The following is a 15,507-nucleotide window of genomic DNA, read 5'->3' on the forward strand; positions in this document are numbered from 1 at the left end:
ATACAAGTATGATATTACGGTGATCCAGTGGCGTAACTAGGGTATTTGATGCCCTGTGCGGCAGTTCCTCATGATGCCCTCCAAAAAAAAGTTTTAAAACAGCGAAAAGTTTCTAATTTCAAAATAAAGTGTATTCATTATTTAAGCATTGCTATTTCGCAAAGAATCGATTTTACAAAAAAAAAAAAAAAGATAATACAAGTGAATCTCACGTGCTTTCTCGCCAGAAAACTATAGATAATATTTTTAAAAATCAAGTTTTTTTCCACTACGTCTTGTTCAATAGATAAAATAGCCAAATTAATGAGTTCTAAATTCTTCATCGTTGATTGTAAGTAATTCTTCATCAAAGTAAGTTTAGGAAAGCTTCACTTGCATGTAGCCACACTTAACACAAAAGTGACACAAATATGCAAATCAAGATGACAATATTCGGGGACTGACATTTTTTGTTTAGAAAACTCTAAAGCTCAACAGATTCTTGTTTTGGAAGTTCGAAGACTTCTGGAGAAACTGCGACAATTACTTTAAGCCCACAGACAAAATTCGATTTTGTCTATGTCGCTGGGAGAACCATTGAGTTTGATCTCCGTCCGAGGATTGAATCCAAGGCGACAAAAATTCAAATTTATCATGACGTTGTTTTTATGAAGTTATTAGTTCATGAACAATATGGTCCAATGAAGGTATTTCCGTCAGTAGCTTTTTCTTGTGTGTTGATAGAAAATCTATCTTCATCTTTTTTTCTGCATGACAATGTACCCTAAAAATTTTGATCCAGATTTGAGATGTAATGAGAAATATTTGCTTTTTATATGCTACTTTTTGTATGATTTGTTTTGTTTTGTTTTCGTGAGCATTTATATTACAATAAACTCGTGTTTTTTATTTTATTGGGACATGTAGGCTACGTATTTGGTCTCTCAGGAATGGATCGTACTTGGATATTTTCACTACAGGGTATTTCTTTGATTTTGTACTGCCAAATTCTTCTTCAACTCGTTCGCGATGCCCACGGAGTACCAGATTCTGCTATAAGAGAAAACGGATAATGTCCAAGATTCTCTACAAATAATCTCTCCAGATTTTCCCCTCTTGCTTATTTAAATCTTGAGCCTTGTTGTCATTATTGTTGCCTAGTCACAGACAAAATTCAAGTTCACCCAAAGCAAGTGATGTGTGGCTGAGAGGCTAAAACCACTGGCTACGGCTTGGCCACCTTACAAGGGGGTTTGAATTCGAATTCGGACTCTAGCAGGGCTGTGTTTGCTGATTTGTTGGAAAACCTTCTCCCAGATACCCCCTACCCCACTGGTCCACAAAAAGATTGGACCTTTATTAATTAGTAATTAAAAAAAAAACACACTATTATACACTAGTGCATTGAACAATGAAGTAACATCATGTAAGGCTTAAAAAGTGTAAAACTGCGTTGCCTTCAGAGATTACACAAATCTGGTTAAATTTGATTCAAGCTAGTCTACATCTAACATTTTATTTTATTTAAGAAAGAATAAGGACATAACAAATTACCAAAACATATAAAAGTGTAGTTTTACTGAGAAAGATTGTCCTCAGTTTGATGCCCCGTGCGGCCCGCACCACCCGCATATAGGCCACTGCGGTGATCACACCCATAACAAACGTACATATTCTACTACCTTGAATGTATCTCACATCTCTTCTTCATTGAGCTTTGACCCGCGCTCTTCTTGCAACAAGAAGGTGACGCCAGGAAGATGCATTTCACAAACTTAGAATACCGAAAAACTCTTGGCGCCGAGAATTCGCCCCAGAGACCGCTAGGTGTACTCCAGACTCACTAAAGGGTAGCGAGAGTAAATTTTGAGAAACTCTGATAGCAAGTGATAATACCAAATTAATGCTTGAATAGCAGCCAAGGGCTATTTTAGTCTACCAATATTACGCTAACTTGTAAAACATGAGGTTAATATGATTTTCTCCATGTTGATTACTTTCATAGTAAAAATTGACTTATTAGCAGGGGCGGAGTTGAAATATGGGCAACCGTGCAAAAGCCTGCCTACATTCTTAACTGTGTAATTAGTCACATATTCCAAATTAATAGATTTGCTTATACCCCTACAAGGTGCTGCTGTGATTTTTATTCCTCTATTAACACTAGGATATGTTATGACATGATTAAGAATTAGGTATTTGTCTCGGGAATAAGGGGAAAGTTTTACTTAGTAACAAATGATGTGATAGATCTTTAAAAAGTAAGAACGCTCTAGGAGACGCTATAGACAAGACGCTTTGCTTAGGACTGTAGGAATACGAAGTAATATAGAGACGGCTAGTACTAGAGGGCATTGGACGGATCCCTTATTGAGTATTCAAAGTGTTTATTGTTGTTCAACACCGAGTTGACTCTTTTATCTATTGTTGGCCTTTCGTCGGTGTTCATGTTCAGCATTGAGTTCGGTGCATAAACATAAATAAATATAGACTGGAAAAAGGAAATAACTTCATGTAACTTGAAAACATGTATGTATATCTATTGTTTTCAGATTTCCGAATTCTGAAAAGTTGCATGATCTTCAGTCTTAGAGATTAAACAAAACTACACTGTATAATATAGTACACAAAATTGCAAGTCACAAATTTTCGTTTCATAAAACTCTTTCATACAACTCTTTTATCGGCCAGTCTATATTTATTTATGTCTATGGTTTGGTGTTACTTCATTTGGATTTGTTCCTATTTCAAGTGCTCATCACCGCGGAAGATCTATATTTTTTTATAGAAGTCGAACTACTGTGAACATATTGTGAACGGGGCCCAAAACTTAAAAATTAGGAAGTAGTTATGTAGGCTTAGTTATGTTTCCAGCAATCTGTAGATCCAAAATAGACTCGTAGATGTCTAGTGTGTATTATATACTTGGGTTGGTCGGTTCGTCGCAAATCCCATGATTTTTCAGCTACGAAGTCATTGACAAACCACAATTATTATTTAAACAGTAATGTTTTTTTAGCGGCCCCCGTAAGGGGAAAAAGCCGCTATTATGTTTGTGCAAAATGTCCGTCTGTCCGTCTGTCACACTCAGATCTCGAAAACTAGAAGAGATATGAAAAATATTATTTCATCATTAAATCCGGCTTGAAAAGTTTAGGTGCAACGGCTACTTTTGGTTTTCTAAAAGCAAACCGTTTAATTTATAAAATTAATTATGCAAGCGATTTTTTCATAAAAATACACCAATTCTAAAACAATTACGTAAATGTAAGGGAGGCAATGTTACAATATGCTAACAAAGATGGACAATTTTTGTGTATTTTCAGTATCACTAAGCCAAATATATTTTTAAAATGTACAGGAAATGTTTACAACAAATACAAATAATAGTTAAAGACGTTTTTTCTGGTCAACTAGCTGCTAAAATTAAAAGAAAACATTTCTGTTTGTTTATAAAGGCTAATAATGCACTTTGTATGTAAATATCACGCACATTTTTTTTAAATGGACTTTTTATGCAGCGATTTTCGTGCAGTAGCGTAACGTCGCAACATGATCAGGTGCTAAACCAATTCCTTAAACTTTTTTTAAAAATCAGATTTTATTTATTTTTTGTTTAGTGCCCCCATCCGAATAAAAGAAGCTTATTTTTGTGCGTTTTGTCTGTTGGTCGGTCTGTCCGTCACGATTAGATTTAAAAAACTAGAACTCTAAAAGCTATTGAAAATCTGATTTACCCTTTAATGTTCCTCCCATAACATCTCAATAGTTTTAAGTATCTAAAATTGATTGTTCCGGATTTTTTTGTGCAAAACTAATCAACGCCAACAAATGTTTGTTTGCTCTTCTAACTTATATTACATTCAATTTCCATGCTTAAACGTTGCAAAAACACATTATCAATAATATGTTGTTCCGTTTTTTATGTAAATAGCATATTAATGCTAAATCATAATCTCTATACTGACTTATATTTCATTAAGTGTAAAAATGTTCCGGATATTGTTTTATAAAACATGAATTATGCCTAATGATTGTTTGAAATCGCATAAGGCTTTAAAAAAAAAGTAATTTACTAGAATTGATTACTGAAAATTACTTTTTAGACATTTAATTTTATTGTAAAACATAACATAGAAGTTTTGTAATCGATAAAGAAAGTTCCGGATTTTGTTTCTTACAAATCGTCGCCAGAAATTTCCGAATTTATTTAAAAATCTACTAACGCCAAATAATTGTTTGAACTCCCTCTTCTAATTAATAAACAAATAATCTTCTCATTTACGAAATAATGTTTTTACGGATTTTTATGAAAAATATTTTAACTCACTACTCTCTTACAGTACATTTAACTTTCTACCTAAAACATTAAAAAATCTAATTATCGTTAATATTATGTTCCGATTTTTAAGGAAAACAGAATCCAAACACCAAAGTAAGGTATGAAAATCTCTCCACGTGGCTGTAGTACATCTAATTTGTATACGAGACCATCCAAAAAATTTAATTAACGGTATTACATTTATCTGAAATTCTCTTTTTCTTTTACTATTTATACAAACATCCGGAACAATCTATTATATAAACTTTTCAATTGTGTTCATACCTAAAAATTATTGCGATGTTTTGAAACGTAAAATAAAGGTTAATCAATTTTTAATAACTTTTAGTTGTTTTTTTTATATCAAGATAACGGACAGACCGACTGACAGACAAAACGCAAAAACAATGTGGCTTTGATCCTTTTTAAATAATATCTATTAGAACTCAGTGCACCAATGTCTATGAACCCTCGTTAAATATCTCGTGTAAATAAAGACATTTTTTTTTATGGTACCGGTACTAGCCTATTGTGAGGTAATGGAATTTTTTTTCTTTGACGTCATATGAATGGACTCTTTAAATGTAATGTTAAAAGAACGCACTCGGTGCACCAATGTCTATTAACCCTCGAAAAAATTGCTTGTATTAATGAAAACATATTTTAGTCTAACCATGGAACTATACTAATGGAACACCAGCTTCGAGTTTTTTACAAAGACAAAGAGAGTCGAAGTGCCGTCGCGCATCTTTTTTCGCGCACCATACCAATTTGAAAAATCGATGAGGATGCCAAAGAAGAAATTTACTCCGAGAGCCACTTGGATTGACCTTCATTGAGAGTAAAACTTCCCCACACTATATTTTATTAGATCTGTAAAAACTTTATCCATTTTCTGACTATCTGATAAAATAGATACAATTTCCCTGAATAAGAGATCGTCACAAAAGTTATTTTTTTCGATCACCCTATAAAATGCCACTTATTTTCCAAAAAATAGAATCTAAATTCCGAAAATACAATCTTTCAGTGTTTCTGTGTTTGGTTTATTTACACTAAATCTGGATGAAGACCTGTCTACCGTTCCGCTAAATGCGTATTTGTTACGATATACTAAATTGCACGAAATAAAAATAGGAGGCCTAATACAGTTTTGACACTCCAAGCTACGCATTTCTAATCGTTTTTTTTTATTATCGAAAGGACTAGGCTATAGGCATACACGTCTCGTGGGAAACAAAGAAAAAGTTAATCTTGATAATATTGTAGCCTAAATAAAATGACAAAAAAAAAAAAAAAAAAAAAAAAAAAAAACAACTATAGCCTAATCTAAAATGAAATAGATCTAGAGCTAGATTTTCTTGGAAGAATGATATAAAATAAGTATAAATAATAAGTCATATGAATCTGATAGATCTAAAACAAATACTGATAGAGTCATTCATTAATTAATTATTAGAATTACTTGACTACCAACTGGGTATTTTTATTGCCAAAATACAATGTATTTTATGTGCATTTATTAAAAACAACAACCAAAAATTAAGCGTTTGACGCAACTAGATCTAATATTAGTAATATATAGATTCTACTTCTAGATCCAGAAAGCTACTTCTCTAATTCAGTTTTCTAGTTTAATTCTAGTTAGATCTAGATGTCTAGACCACTAGATCTAAATCTAGCCAGGGTTTTTGTCATGGAATAGATTTATAAAACTTCAGCCACCTACTGATCACGATATGACAGATAGGCCTACTGACCTACTCTCTCTACTACTAGACTCTAGATCTAGTACAAGTAGATCACTACATTTGACTAGATGATTACTAGATCACAGTAAAATTCAATGTGTACTTCCGACTTTAGCTCAACAAACAAGTCTACTCCAAAGTATAGATCTACTAGTAAAGTCACAAAGTGTAAAGGATCATTATATATTCACATAAAAAAAAATATAGGCCTAAAATGAATCGAATAATCAGTCACTAATTTGACTAATCAGTAATCTAAATTGTTTTTTTTTTTTTTTAAATGGCAAATGTTATTGATGACTTCTGACTTGTAAACCAGTTGCAGAGATTCTAGTTTTTATTTTGATGACATGTTACGATACATCAATGATATTTAGATAAACCTAGTGGAACAGACAGAAGGACCATTTAATATAAGGCAAAGAAGTAAGATGTTTATAATCCATCAAACTATGATCAAACTCACAGAGGACTTGTGTCATTTGTGACGGCATTTCATGCATTTACAGAAGCTACAAACTATTCTACAAAAATGATAGGCTTGTCTTTGATTCCGAAGACTTATGAGGAATGCTATGTTTCCAGTGGCTACTCAGCCCCAGCTGTGACCTACATATTATGCCACACTGAGCACAGGCATAACCATTGTCCACCTGTGGTAGAATCAGTTGTTTTTTTTCTTTTTGCCGTCTACCCTCGGCAATTAATTTTCATTGGTGTATACCACACCTTTGTAAGTGACCTCCAGCTGTCTCGCTCTGAAGCTGTATGCAACCAAGTGCTCTCTTAATTCTATATCAGTTAAAGCAAGTTGGCGCCTAAGCTTGTCTTTAAAGCATTTCTGTGGTACCTCTTTATGTGCATATGACATGTTAGGCAAATAGGTTTCGGAATATATAGGTGTTTAAAATGAAACTCCAAACATCTGGACTTCCAGTAACCAAGAAAATAAGCTTAGGATTCAAAGAGACAACACTGGCATTTCAGCTAAGACAATCAGTAAAATTAATAGCAACTTTAATTGCAGTCCACCAAACAAGATAAAAAGAAACAAGTGTGGCTTCAATAGCATTGATGATATTTAGTTTACTTTTATCTCATTTACTAGTATTACTATTTCATTGACTAAGGTTTTTTTATTGTCAAATATGCATAAGTACATGTACTAGTTCCTGCAATTTGATGAAAAATAATAATTAAATAGTGTAGTCTATATACAAATGTTTATAAGAGATGACAGCTTAGCTTAATTTACTTAATTTCAAAACTATGATTTTGTGTTCTGACTCTACTCTAAATAAATTATATTTTATTTTAAGAATGCAAAGTTGGAAATTCTGTTCTGATGAAAAAAAATTATTAAAATAAAGTAGATGTTTATGGTTTCTTTGTATTTATTTTTAAATTATTTATTCATTAAAAATTCATTAACATTTACTTGAAGTAAAGATAAAAAACAGAAATTCAATTCATGCAGATCACAGCCCATCACTTAAATGTATTTACTGTCAATTCTACACACTATTCATTTCAAAATGTTGCTTTAAATTGTTATATGACACAATCAAAGTACTGGTACCTCACATTGATGTAGGCCTAAAGCACCTGAAATAATGACAAATTTTCATTCAATAACTTGTACTGTCATTTATTATCAGACGTGTTAAAACTAATGACTTGTATCATCATCATTGGCCTCCTTCAGTCATAGAAATAGAAAGACTAAGGTTTCATCTCAGAGCACACTTCCTCGTGTGGTTGGGGAGCCCTATTTCAGAGAGACACTCCTGTCCACAGATAGCGCAGGTTAAGGTGGCTTTTGCTTCGGTGGTAGGAAGGAGCTGGCAGTTTTTCGGATTGTACGTTTTTCTTCCTGAGCTGAGACCTATGTACTTTCACTGTCCATAGCTTTCTTGGTCACTGTCTCTCCATCTGTTGCGGTCTAAAGCTATGTCTTCCCAATTGTCAGTATTGATGTTCAATGATTTGAGGTCACGTTTTATTACATCTATGTAATGGAAGTGGGGGCGACCAGTTTTTCTTGTGTCAGTAGTGTGTTAAAACTAATGACCTGTGTATATAATTTATTAAGCAGGAGCATCAACAAATCTTGAACAATAATTGTCTACAGAAAAACTTTATTCTTATCCAAACAATATACATTTACAATGTATTTAAGCAAGTTAATTTATATTTATACAAATCTATATGGCCTAAAGATTATAGCGTATTTTGATGTGTGAATACCAAGTTACATTATTACATGAAAATAGTGTACTCATTTTAAAAATATTCTGGGTAATAAAAAACTAATGATACAATAAAATTGAAGCATTAGTCAAAAAAAGAAAAATTTCACTCAAGATCTATGTGAACTCTGCTTGAAAATTAATTAATAAATTTTGAAATTAATTAAAAAAAAAAATTATGGTTCTTTAGTCAATGGAATGATAGCAGCAATTATTTAACAATTTCATGATTATCCATTCATTTCAATATACTTATAACTGAAAAATAATTCATAAGGTTTAGATACAACCATTTGAAATAATGATTATAATTTTTTTCTTAATTTGCTTAATTCAAATCTAATATAAACAAGATTTCCTCTGTCAAGAAACTTATGAGGGAACAATATGCATGTTCTTCTCAGTAAGTTTTGCAAAGGGAATTAAAAATATTTAATTGATGTTGCTTTTTTTTTTGCCAACATTTTAAACCTTTGCACCAGGTTTTAGTTTTAAGGAGAATGCACCATATTTTATATGTTTACTTTTGTTAGATTCTTATTTTAATTTTAAAAAAGTAAAATTTCCCTTACCACTCATCCGCTGCACTCCCTCTTGTTTTAATGCGGCTCAGATTAATAGTTTTCAAGTACAATATCAAACAGATTTAAAGAAATACTAAATCCAAACCTGTTGGCTGAATGACAGGATATACATAAATATGTATACAGCTTACAGTATAATATATATATCTTAAATTAAAATTGGTCCAAGACTTTTATTTTGCAACATGATGGGATTTTCCTTTCTGGTGGTGCTATGCAGGAGTCCAAGAATCTCATCTTTTCTCATAACAGAAAGTTATCTAGTTATAAAAATAAATAAAAGGATTTAAAAAAAAAATAAAAAATATGTGTGACATATGTGTTGACCATGCTAAACGTATATATGTTATTAATTATAGTTATATAATTTTGCCATTCTAAAAATAGTCTGTACCTAAAAGGAGCTACTGCGTTAATGTGTAGACATGGCCCTGACCTTAATAGTTATGAATTATTACTATAGGTGAAGGCAGATGTTCAGTTAATTTGATGCAAATTGAACTAATCTAAAAGCAACTATAACATATATTATGATTTACATTTTCATGGAAAACTAGTTTTTCAAAAATACAAGTACTTCAGCTTATGAGAAAAGTACATGGGAAAAATTGCAGTACCTTACCTTTAAGAGGTGCAACCAATCATTGACTTTTCAGGAATGCATGCCTTTTTCTTGCATTTCCAAACATAACTGTAATTATACAATTAGGCATATTGGTTAATTTCTTTTGAAAACATTAAAATTAAAAAATAATATTATTAAATTGAAAACATTGTTGTATCAAACATACAAATTATCAGACAATTTTGCCTAATTTCATCTAACAGTTTATTGTAAAGGAATGGCCTGCACAACAGCCAAGGTATATTAGGCATTCATGAAAGATGAATGTGCTTAAGAGTGTTATAAATAAAAAAAAAAACTAGAGAAAAATGTTAAATTCCATCCCAGATAATTGGATGTTGCTTGACCATGAAAATCACACAATTCATAAAACATCTATTAGATAACTAAAATAAAAATTGTATAGTAGTACTTACATTAAATATTGAATGGATGCCCAGAGAGTAGAAATAGTATAAGTATGATCCTTGAGCCATTCTGGGACATCATCAGAACTGGTTGCCATGGTTCTACTTGTTAATAACTGAAACATTACAAACATTTTTTTTTATTTATAATTTATCACAGACTAGAATAGAAATGTTGCCAGGAAAAATACCAATGGTTAGAATACACCTGATGCTACTTTTGTAGCCTTATTACTGGTTAAAATGCACCAAAACTTCATTAATTAAATCTGATAAGAAACATATATGTATCACACAAGTCCAAGTTTATCAGAGTGTCATAGCAAATAATTAACTAGATATGTGAGTTTTAAATTAAAGCACTGAATTTCAGGGGATAGATCCAACTTGACACCACATCATTTATTATTTCATGAACTCATGGGTCTGGGTATGGCATGGAATGGAAACTATTATTTAATATATATGGGGTGTAGGCAAGGCATGGATTATAAATTGTCTTGTATAGATTAGATTGGGTAAAACTGCCAATCGAAGGTAACTTTTACTGATAGATCTGGATCAATTATAAATTTATGGGATCTAGGCCTGCATAAATTGTATCTTTTATTTATATATAATATATAACTAGTCTAGAAACTATAATTATATCTTAATAATAATTTTTGTAGATGTCATATAATATCTAACATATTAAGTATAGATCAGTAAAATGTTTGTTTGTAAAATGTTTTACATGTTTCGGATGTTCCTTCAGAGTTGAAGATAGTTTACTTCCTAGTCCAAACCTCCCGCAGGACGACGGGGGATGGGAGCGGGCAGGGTTTGAACCCTCGACAAATCCGAACGACAGTCCAGCGCGCAAACCGCACGACCAGATTTTTATTACAGTATATCTAGATCTGGATTTATATTCTAATTAAATTATTTTAGAGTCTAGATCTAGAATTTCTAGATCTAGTTTAGACTAAAATAGACTAGATTAAGATGTAGAATTTCAATTTCTAAACTTAAAGTGTAAAAAAAAAGTGTAGATTTTCATTTCCAAACGTTTTTATCAATATTGTAATGTTTTAATATACTAAAACTAATCTACTATTTTTTTATTAAATTTAAATTTACGGCAAATGAATCTTTGAAACATTATTACTTTTGACCATCGGATGGCTGCCTGGTCGTGCGGTTTGCGCGCTGGACTGTCGTTCAGATTTATGGATGGCCCAGGGTTCAAACCCTGCCCGCTCCCATCCCCCGTCGTCCTGCGGGAGGTTTGGACTAGGAAGTAATTATCTTCAACTCTGAAGGAACATCCGAAACGTGTAAAACATTTTACATCAAAATTAAATCACCTCTTGAATATTATTTGCGAATATGCAGATCCGACAGGGATCCGACTTCGACGGGGGCCGCCTCTGAGTTTGTGTAACACAAACTCTCTTTGTAATCTTGTTTATGTTAACTTACCCGAGTAGGCATAATAATTAACTTACGGATTTGATGAATAGAAATATGACATTTGGAATATAAGGACGATGGTTTCTTTGGAGATGATTTTATGGAGATGATAGCAAAGAGTGTTGTCCTTTTGTTAATAACTGTCCCAATGAATGGAGGGTATAATTAACAACCAAAGGGTATTTTGAAATAATCAGCTAGGCTTTTGAGTTAATTCAAATGGTGTAATATTGTTAAGTAACTTGTGAACTAAGATTTCTGCATGTAAAGAACAGGTTAAAAAGCATTATGACACAAGAACACTTGCAGGATTTCATGTTGATGATTGGGTATAAAGATGTTTACAAGGAATTGTTATGGACACAAGCATTAACGATAAGTCAGAGAGTAGTTTGTTGATGAAGAATCGTTCTTATCTCCCTTGAATGTGGAGACATTTAACGTTTTATGTTACTCTCCCTTCTTACCACAAAAGCTAAATGTTATATAGTTAAGTCATTATCAACAAGGTCTATTCACAGTTAAGATAGTAAAGATAGTAAAAATTTAATAATTAAATTAAAAACTTTAGTAAATATTGTTATAACTCTGCCATGCGCACCGCCATCTAAGCTAGAAGGTGCGCACTGTGATGAACTAGACTAAGAAAGATGTCAACATTAGGAAGAGAAGAGAGAACGATTTCCGCCCAAGTTGAGAGTCAATATGGAGAGACTGTGCTAAGAGAAGATGTTGCTTTTGTGTACCTGTGATGTCCTGTAAATGTCTGTAAAAATCTGTCTCGTTGAGTTGCCTCACTTAAGTTTTACAATATTATATGTTCACAATTTCACAAATCAAACCTTCGCAGACAATCCCACCTCCGCACAAAGCTCAGTACCTTCCCAGGGTCGACATTATCGAACAGTGTTTTTAAGTTGTGCGCTCTAAAAATTGACCCCAATATGATTGTATCTGGGGCAATCAATGAGGATATGTTCCACGGCGAGGCAAGAGTCACAGTACTCACAAAGTGGGGGCTACTCTATCTTTTTGGTTGTTACTTCAAACATTTAACAGGACGGCCGTGTGGGGAGGAGTAGACGGCGGACAGAGTTCAAATCCGGAACTATCGAGACTACAATCTAAAGCGCATAACACGAGTATAGGCAGCCATCAAGTGTATAGTTTTACTTTTTAGTTCTATCAAAATAATGAAATGATATATTTTGGTACAAATTTCAAGTTCCCATTGCTTATAAATATATTTACACGTAGAAACAATTAGTTATTCAAATTCACGCTGCCACATATGCGTTCATTTTTATACATATCGTATGCAATCATGCTGTGGGCCCGGGCACCCAGTCCGCCCCTGCATATTAGAATCTATTATGGCTGTGAATTGGAGTAGTTGCATGGATGCTTGACGCACAGCTGAGACAAGTACTCTCAGTGATGACGTCAGCAGAGTCTATAACAATAACTTGTAGTACACAAAATTTTCATTTCACTGCTGCTCAAAAGTAGATTTTTTTGTTCGGATCTAACAAAAATGTAATGGTTTAGTAAATAATTTCAATTGAAGTAGCTCCATTTTAATAATTTAACAAATTAACTCACCTTTTATGTGATCAGTAAAAATAATTTTGTTATTTATTTATTATGTGAATTGGATTTGTTTTTATGTTGATAAAAAACATAAGAGTATATATCTGCAATATGTGTATAATAAAAAAAAAGAATAACAAATTCGTATTTACTGTTCAGAATATATTGTCTTTTGTTAACAATTAGATAAAAGTTCTTGAGACAGTCAATTTTCTGTCAACAATTTATCAAGACGGTCATTTCGTCTATTGAATGTTTATATCAATTTGATATCATTGTAAATCAAGTCTGTAAATAATCTCAGTGGTAAAACATGACGAAAAAGAGTAAAGATAACATTAGACTCTATGTACTCAAGTCATTGTCTATACAGTCCTGTTGATAGAGGTGTTGCTTTAAGACTATGTAGTGTCATCGTTACGTCATTGTCTATACAGTCCTGTTGATAGAGGTGTTGCTTTAAGACTATGTAGTGTCATCGTTACGTCATTGTCTATACAGTCCTGTTGATATAGTGTTGGTGTAAGCCATATTTCTAAAGTGTAAATAAGCGTAAAAATGTCGTCAAAACATGATGAGTGAAACATCCGATGATGAGTGAAACATCCGATGAGTTTGTCGTCACTTAATATTCCTCCCCTTCTCCTTCTCCTTCCTCTGCTACAGAATCTAATCCAACTTCTTCATAATCTTTCTCAAGAGCTGCAAGATCCTCGCGGGCTTCAGAAAATTCTCCCTCTTCCATTCCCTCGCCGACATACCTGTAAACACAAGTGCAAATAACAAGAATCTGATATTACTGTATTGGTTAGGGTTAGGAATACATGCTTATTAGTATGAAACAACCTATTTCCAAAGTCAATAATAGTTGAAACGAAAGAGACCTGAAATATACGTAGTAACTTGTAAACTAGGAAGTTTAGGAACCGGTAATTTATGGACTGCATATTTAGGCACCGATAATTTAGGCATCAGTAAATTAGGCACTTTTTGACAAGGCGGAAAATCAGGCACTCTTTAAAAGCGGCCTTAATTTTGAAGATAATTTTAAAATTTTATATTTTATCCTTAGGCTATGTGCTATGGGGGATGTTATAAAAATACCAACTTTAACGATTTTTAACTGTATTTTCATGAGACAAAAAATAATTAAAAAAATAAATGATTCAAAAAGTTAAAATAATAAGGTAAACACAAATTAAATAAAAATATAACATAGGTATGCTATTATGAAGTTTTGCAAAATGTTCAGTATATAACTATTTACTAGACATGTAGGTACGGTAACGGTATCCAGCTAAGGCCGAATATTAAAAAAAATACAATCTAGAGCATTTCTAATATATATATATATATATATATATATATATATATCCTGGTATCTGGGTCAATCAATGAGGATATTAGAAATTCTAGTTTCAGTAATGATGTATTAAGTAAAATCTGTGATATATGTCAATGAATACATGCTATTTCTACTTCCTATCAAAGTGTGGGGCCCACTGCGGTCGCATAGGTTGCAGTGGCCTTAGGACAGTCCTGTAAATTTGCGGAGTATTCTACGCCGTGGGTCGACTAGTATATATTACAAATTTGTTTATTAATATTGTAATAACTTAAGGCAGGCAACTCAACGAGGCACATATATCTTTATTTACACGACATCACAAGTTCATAAAACATCATCTTTCTTAGGCACAGTCTTTCCACTTGGGCTCTCAACTTGGGCGGAAATCGTTCTCTTCCTGATGTTGACATCCTTTTTCGTCTAATTTATCACAGTGCGCACCTTCTAGCGTAAATGTCGGTGCGCATGTCGGAGTTATAACATTGCCCCCTTCTTAGAGCTTTTCGTCCCGAAAAGAAACAGTGCAGTGGAGCTTTGACAGTTCAGGTGGAGGTCGATCGGTGGGAACCACAGACGTTAGGGTGTCTGTTGCCCACAAAGCCATCTGCACAGTTTTCCGGTGTCGTCGCTTCCTCTTCTTCCAGTAGGCCAGTCTACGCTTGAGGCGATATCGTGGTCGCTGCTTCGACCTCATGACGATAGTCGCTGATGCCAGCCAGCTGGCACATGGAGAGTTAGTGGAGGTCAGGGTTGCCAGCCACGTAACACAAATGGATGTTGTGGCGATCACCGTAAATTCCAGGGTTGTTGTTCTAAGACGCTGAGTCAGCGGACCTTTTCCATGGACGTGTCGTGACACAGTTGTAGGCCCACAGCTAGCCATGGTTTCAAGCACATAGTCTTTCTCAGCATCATCTGTAAGGTATGCCCATGAAGCATCCTAGTAATGTTCATCCACCACTACATCAGGTTTTGCTGGGATTAATTCATCACCGTTCAAGTCACTTTCACTGATGTGGGCAGAAGTACACATTTCTGTCAAGTTCAGGTCTTGTAGCTGGGTTTCTTGGCATGGGCACTGTCCCCGCAGGACGCCGCATATACAGTTCATGTCAATCGCCTGGATGCAGTTGCCAAGTATGGAGTTCTTTCTTATGCCGCTGCCAAAGTCGAATTCGTTGTTTCTGCCGCGGCAATT

The 15,507-nt window shown here is 33.5% G+C and overlaps 1 protein-coding gene and 1 long non-coding RNA gene across 2 annotated transcripts in view; both read right to left on the minus strand.

The window, feature by feature from the left end:
• Positions 1-8,172: 8,172 nt before the first annotated feature.
• LOC129928101 (uncharacterized) lies at positions 8,173-10,523 on the minus strand. Its single transcript, XR_008779718.1, has 3 exons — positions 9,926-10,523; positions 9,507-9,575; positions 8,173-9,144 (listed from the first exon to the last, which is right to left on the minus strand). It is a non-coding gene; the product is annotated as an uncharacterized LOC129928101 (long non-coding RNA).
• A 2,585-nt stretch (positions 10,524-13,108) lies between these two features.
• Positions 13,109-15,507, minus strand: part of LOC106069294 (tubulin alpha-1A chain-like) — a 40,394-nt gene continuing 37,995 nt past the window's right edge. The window contains exon 3 of the mRNA XM_056040652.1: positions 13,109-13,722. Coding sequence (XP_055896627.1) covers positions 13,587-13,722 — 136 coding nt within the window. The 3' untranslated portion in view covers positions 13,109-13,586. The remainder of the gene's footprint in view (positions 13,723-15,507) is intronic.

Source organism: Biomphalaria glabrata, chromosome 1 (genome assembly GCF_947242115.1).
Source record: "Biomphalaria glabrata chromosome 1, xgBioGlab47.1, whole genome shotgun sequence".
NCBI lineage: Eukaryota > Metazoa > Mollusca > Gastropoda > Planorbidae > Biomphalaria > Biomphalaria glabrata.